This window comes from Gambusia affinis, linkage group LG10 (genome assembly GCF_019740435.1).
Source record: "Gambusia affinis linkage group LG10, SWU_Gaff_1.0, whole genome shotgun sequence".
NCBI lineage: Eukaryota > Metazoa > Chordata > Actinopteri > Cyprinodontiformes > Poeciliidae > Gambusia > Gambusia affinis.
The window spans coordinates 5,884,596-5,890,962 of record NC_057877.1 but is presented as its reverse complement, the minus strand read 5'-3'; the positions used below and the strand labels follow the sequence as shown (position 1 = coordinate 5,890,962).

Sequence of the window (6,367 nt, the reverse complement as noted above, 5' to 3'; positions counted from 1 at the left end):
CCCACGATCTCGTTGGCCTACGCCCACACAAGACTTTGAAGCAATCTGATGTGAAAAACAACCTGATATCACAGCCAAAATTAATTACCCATGGGCTATTGACTTTATGTGTTTCAAAGAGAATGAAACATTGGTAATGATGCGGATGGGTTGTTTGAGTGACCACACAGAAACATGAGCCCGACCTTCTTGTCTATATAAACGATGATTACTGCAAGCATCGCCGCGGGCTTCAGATGTACAGTCTCTATTAGACGGCTGACATTTGACTGAGGGCTTCAAAGCCCCAGCAAGTTATTTTAGAAGAGCATTTTCAAGGCATTCAAAACTTTGAAAGTTTTATTCAATGGCTTTGCAGGACTTGTGCAATTTTGGAGATACCTTCCAGGAAAGTGTAGGCACTGCAAGAAATGCAATGGCAGTTGGGCAAAGGAAATGTTGTAGCTATGCTACTGGTGTGGCCTTGAGCAATAGCACAAGCCTATTCCATTTTTATATTCCAGAAGCTGGTTATCTGGATGAAAGCCCGATACAGTTTGGGCAAATCAGCACAATGCAGAGCTCAAGTGGAATCCCATCTCAAGAAACGTCCTCTTTGCCGGAAAGTCTTCCTTTCACTTCCTCTCAAGCCGTGCCGCTTCCCTTCCCCATGGCGCATGGGACCACCACCCTGGCTTTCATGTTCCAGGGTGGCGTCCTGGCTGCGGCAGACACTCGCTCCAGCTGCTCGGGCCTCGTAGCGTGCCCGGCCTCCCAGAAGATCCTGCCCATTCACAGCCACCTGGTGGGCACCACTTCGGGAACCTCGGCTGACTGCGCGCTTTGGAAACGGATCCTCTCCAGAGAGCTGCGCCTCTACCAGCTTCGCTACGGACGGCGTTTGTCCACGAGGGGTGCCGCCAAGCTGCTTTCACACATGCTGCACCCTTTCAAGGGAACCGAGCTCTGTGTGGCTGCCACGCTGTGTGGGTGGGATGGAGGAGAGCCGGATGATGGATGTCGTGACCACGAAGGCTCAGAGATGGAGCATGGTGAAGGCAGAGAGACTACAAAGACTCCAAAGGCTCACCTGGAAAAGACGGCGGGTGCCTCTGGTGAGAAGGTCTCTGTTTCCAAGACTCAAAGCTCTTCTTTCACAAAGCAGCAGTGCTCCAGGAGAAAAATAAGTTTCTCTGGTCCCAGTCTGTTTTATGTATGCAGCGATGGCACTCGCCTGGAGGGATCACTCTTTTCTGTGGGTTCAGGATCACCCTACGCCTACTCCATCTTGGACCAAGGGGTTCAGTGGGGCCTGACCGTGGAGGAGGCCACATCAATAGCAAGGGAAGCTGTGTACAGGGCCACCCACAGGGATGCGTACTCCGGGAACTCCGTGGACGTCTATCACGTCACCTCAAAAGGATGGACTCGGAGGACACGCGAGGACTTGAAAGAGGAGTATTACAGAGAAAAAGAGAGACGAAGACTTGAGAGGGAGAGACGAGGCAAGACTTTGTCAGGGTAAAAGACGAGAAGCAAACAAAAGGAAACCTCAGTAGAAAAAGAAAAGCAAACACCGGGCTGTATTTTAGAGAAACAAGGTTGTGTCTTTGGAGCAAATGCTAAATTAATGAACAAGACAGGCAGTTGCATCCTCCAGGCTATCTCTCCGAAGATCTGGGCATGCACATCATTCCATTTAATAAACAGCTGATGTTTTGTTTGCAGTGACGATAAGAAGTGCTCTTACAGCGTTGAGAGCTGCTGGCTGCCATTTTGATGTAGATGTTAAAGGATTATAAATCATTTCATCTGGGATAATTACCACCTACCTCTTCATGTGCTTTAATCACATAAACAAGAGAGAGAAGCAGACAATGAGTAGTGTGAGGACCTCAAGTTGAGGCTTATTGATGTATTGTTGTGTGTGGGGAAACACATTAACTCCAGCAATAAAAGAGCAGCAGCTGAAACCTGATTTGTGCCTACTGTCGGAACACTTCTGAATTTTCGTTGACGCGCCAATAAATTAATGAATAAATGAGGTTTGGCTGAACTTGCCTGTTGGTTTTGTGTGAGCGCCCCGCTCATAAATACAAGTTATTATTATTCAAATGACAATGACTGCGGAAAAAGACGGTGAAAGAAATTGGGTGGTTAATCCTATTGTGAAACCACACCTTCTTGAGTTTCTAGTGAAAATACTTGCCTAGAGGTTCCCACATGGAGGTGTTTTATGGCACATGGGCGAGCGCTGCATGGAAATCCGTTTTTCCATAAAGATGTGATGAGCTAATTCATACGTATTTTGATTTATTGTGTGTGACAAAAATTTAAATGGTGAACATATCCATATGTGTGCACTCAGCGTGTCTATATGCTATTAACAGTGTAAAATAAATCACATGCAAGGATGCCTGACAGCAGCATGAGCAGAGATGTCCTCTCCAACCAATGTCTGATCGACTGCGTCTGTGAGAGTGAGAAGGAGAAGCATTACTCACCCATCTGATCTATGATAACCACCATTGGAAGACCAATAATGGAGGGATTATTGAGCACAAGAAAAAAAAAAAGGAATACAGTGGCTTGCAAGAGCATTCATGTCCCTTGAATGTTTCACATTTCGTCACATTACAAGCACAAACTTCAGTTGACAGGGCAATTATTCATTCTGTAGTGCACAAAATGTGGCCATTTTTGAGAAAAAACCTGAAAAAGTCTTGTTTGCGGTTTTCCAGGAGTTATACAGCAAAAGTGAAAGAAGGCGCTCTGGTCAGATGAGAGGCCATACGTGTACTGTAACATACAGTACAGTATATTATTGTACTGTAATATACAGTATGTGGCAGAAAACACACACTGTTAACTACCCTGACAATATCTTCCAAACTGTAACACATAGTGGTGAACATCATGCTGTGGGAATGCTTTTCAGAAGCATGATAGGAAAGATTTCAGTTCATTTAGCTCCAATTCACAACAAATGTCATCTGAAGGCCAGACAGAGCAGTTACATTTATTTACAGAAATATAAAAGGAAATCAAATAACAGATTCAGGTTAATCTAGAGTGGACACCTGATCATGGTAGGGTTGGGGACAACAGCGGCCTGTGAACAGCTAAACCTCAGTCTGAATGATAACTTGCGGCAAGAATTGACATCTGATGTTCACAGACACTTTACATCCAGCTAACAGTGAAAATGTTACAATTCAGAGAGCCTTAATGCAATCCATATAGCGCAATAGAGCATAATAGAGCAAAAATAGGAAAAAGCTCAAGGGGTATGCAAACTTTTCGAAGGCATAGCAACAAAACGGATGGTTCAGTCTTGAAAGCTGGTAGGGAAAGACCCATTAAAAGATTTTAAAAATTAACACTTAGGTTTAAAAATCCAATGAGCAGCAGAAGTCTTCCAACAAAAATGGAGGGATGAGCTCTGAACATGTTTTGCACAGTCCACTCTCAAACCCTCCCTGCTACTCCTTGACTTCACTTTGTGCCTGCTCTGTACTTGGCATTAATAATCCTCTGCACACTGCTGGGTACAAGAGATCTGACAAGTGCCCTAAGGGTTATGCTATCTCTTTGTTACTTCCTTTGAGGATCTCTAGTTTCCCAGTTACCACAATGACTCCATCAATCTTGACTGGTCAAGACTTCACTTTCTAAAGGTACAGCATTCTTAAGTAGTCTTTTCAATGGTACCCAAGTTTTTCCTCATCATAAAAAGACAAATATTTCATTATAGATTAAACATGAAGCAATCCAATATGTTGGCAGATACAAGCTGCAGATGAAATGCAATTGGAAAACTGATAATCATCAGTGTGATTGCCACTGTGAAAGCATCCAGGTGTGGTTTAACACATTGCCAAGAAGGAAAGGTATCGGCTATGAATTTAGAGAAGCAACGGTTGCTGCCCATAAACCTGGGAAGGGTTAAAAAGGTCATTCTCCTGCAATCTCATTTACAATCTACAGTGAGATTATTTCACAGCTGAAAACCGTGGATGTCCGAGCAAATTCACACCAAGGCCAGGGTGTACAAAGGTGACAATGAAATTGTAGCTTTAGCATCGTAGCTTTAACCCCACTGAAATGCTGTGGTTGGATTATACTGTAAAGGGGACATCACCTTCAATTAACCAATGCTACGTTGCAATAGAGAGACCCAAAAATCCTCAAATTGGGGTAGAAACAAATAGCTCTTGAGGAAATGTGTCTCTATAGCTAACTGTGTCTCTACTGGGTACTGGCGTGTACTTAGTTTTTTACAGATCGGGTTTCAAATGTTTTCTTCATAACTAATGACATCAGACACGCACAGAGGGGAGGGGGGCTTGAGCCCCTGCCCCGTTTATCCTTGATGCCTCTAATGCCCTTTTTGAGTCTTTTTTTTTCAAAAACATTTTTTTTGTCAATTTTTTCTATTTTATTTATTTTTTCTGTATGTCAGAAGGCCTGTTTGTGCCCCTCAGCGATAATTTTTGGGTAAATATAATAATTTAGCAAAATGAACTTGTCTGGCTGCCCTCAGTCTAATAAGTTTCTCTGCCTCCATGTTGTTCAGACTCCGGGTCCATGGTGAGGAGGAGGGCGGATCTGTGCCCTGCAACTATCAAATTATGGGCAAGAATATTCTTTCATACACTGGTTTGTGAATAGAAACGTAGGTCTGATGCTGACTTTAGAAAAACTGTTTCTATTTATATTTTCATAATCATCCTTGCAATAGCGGGACAAAATCCACCTCGCCCCTAAACACAGAAATGCTTCAGCTGCAGAGAAAACGTCTGACTTTAACTTCATCATTCTGCTAAAAGCTCGGTTCACTACAGACAGCTTGAGTCGGTCCACCGACAGATAGAAAGAATATCTGTCTTTATATCGGACATCCTGATATAAGACACGTTACCGACTGTCACCGCGAGTCAAAACGCAGCTCAAAGCCCCTGAGTGTCTGGAGGCCCCTGAATGGCCCCTACCAGCAGCTACTGAGTTTTCTTTGCCTTGATATCCCAGTCCTATAATTCTAGGTATCAGAGGTTTAACATCAAACTATTATACAGAGTTAACCCCTTTGAGCTCTTTGATCTATAAATCAGTCTTTGCCAGCTTGTTCTAGAGGTTAATAGATATTATTAGGGCTTAATTAGTAAAATGGCAGCAATTTTGCTTATTTCATAACTTCATAACCTTCTCTCTCTCCTCTGGTCTGATTAACAGCTACAGTCTCAGATCAACTCAGGCCTCCAGGACTGTCAGCAGCAGAAACAGAAACTTTATACTGTTGGGGAAAATATAGACTAGATTTGCTTTGCATTTCCCCGCATGATGGCACTGATTTAATATGATTCAACTAGATTCTTGATTAATATGAGTTGTTGCTATGTTGCTGTACTGAGCTTTTGTTCAATGTGCCCTTTTTTTCATTACTTTGAGCCCCTGGCCCACCAAAGGTCTCTGCACGGCCCTGAATGACATGGTAGTATCTTTAGTGCAATTTTGATAAACTTGATAGCTTGATAATTTTTAGGATCTGGTAAAGATCAAGTTTATGCCTTTAAATTTGAAAGAGGGTGTACTTTATCTTTACAGTGTTTGTGTGTCTGTGCTAAGATTAACTAAATGAATCATTTAGACAAAATAAATCGGTGTGGGCACCAGATATTCTTGCCACAAGAATATATAACCAATTGCGCTGACAATCTTCCCCATCTGTTCCTGAGTCATGGCGATACTGAAGTCTCCACTCCTAAAATAGGATGCAGCACAAAAGCTTGACAAGGGGGGTAATTAGAGTCAACCAGATGACATCTTTTAAGTAAATTCAGAAAGCTGTTTGTCGTATGGTGCCCTTAAATGTAGACCTAAGTGCCAATTTTCTGGCGACGCTTCAGAGGGGTAGAAATAGGAGAAGTGCAAAGTTTCTGATTATGATTTTGTGCACGGATTGCACCCTAGTAGATTATAAAACGCAGCAGAACATTAAAGAAAACATACACTAATCAGGCCAAACAGCTCCTCTGCTCCCTCTCCCACTTTTGTTGCCAAAAAAAAAAAAGAAGAGTACCTTGTTGTTTGGACTCATGTAGAAACTTCTTGAAGGTGTTCTGTGGTATCAGGCACCGAGATGTTAGCAGCAAATCCATGAAGTCCCATAACTTGTGAGTCGGCGGCTTTAGGAATCGCATCAATCGGTTTGAAATCTGGAGAGCAAGTCGGCACCACATCCTCATTGTTGTCCTCCTTAAACCATTCACGAAATGTATTTTGCTGCAGGAAACACTTTCTTTCTGAAAGGACCTACCTTTCCACGAGAGAGTTTACGCAGTCGGCAGTAAAGCTTAGATCACTTGGGTTGAAGCAAAGGGAAGGACAG

General features: G+C 43.0%; 1 protein-coding gene across 1 annotated transcript; it reads left to right on the top strand.

The window, feature by feature from the left end:
- Positions 1-553: 553 nt before the first annotated feature.
- LOC122838909 (proteasome subunit beta type-11-like) lies at positions 554-1,504 on the top strand. The gene has a single exon (XM_044129951.1). The coding sequence runs from the start codon at positions 554-556 to the stop codon at positions 1,502-1,504; it is 951 nt and encodes a 316-aa protein (XP_043985886.1).
- The last annotated feature ends 4,863 nt before the right edge of the window (positions 1,505-6,367 follow it).

What these genes read in the sequence shown, in the direction of transcription:
- LOC122838909 (XM_044129951.1), top strand. Translation starts at nt 554, where the DNA reads ATGCAGAGCTCAAGTGGAATCCCATCTCAAGAAACGTCCTCTTTGCCG.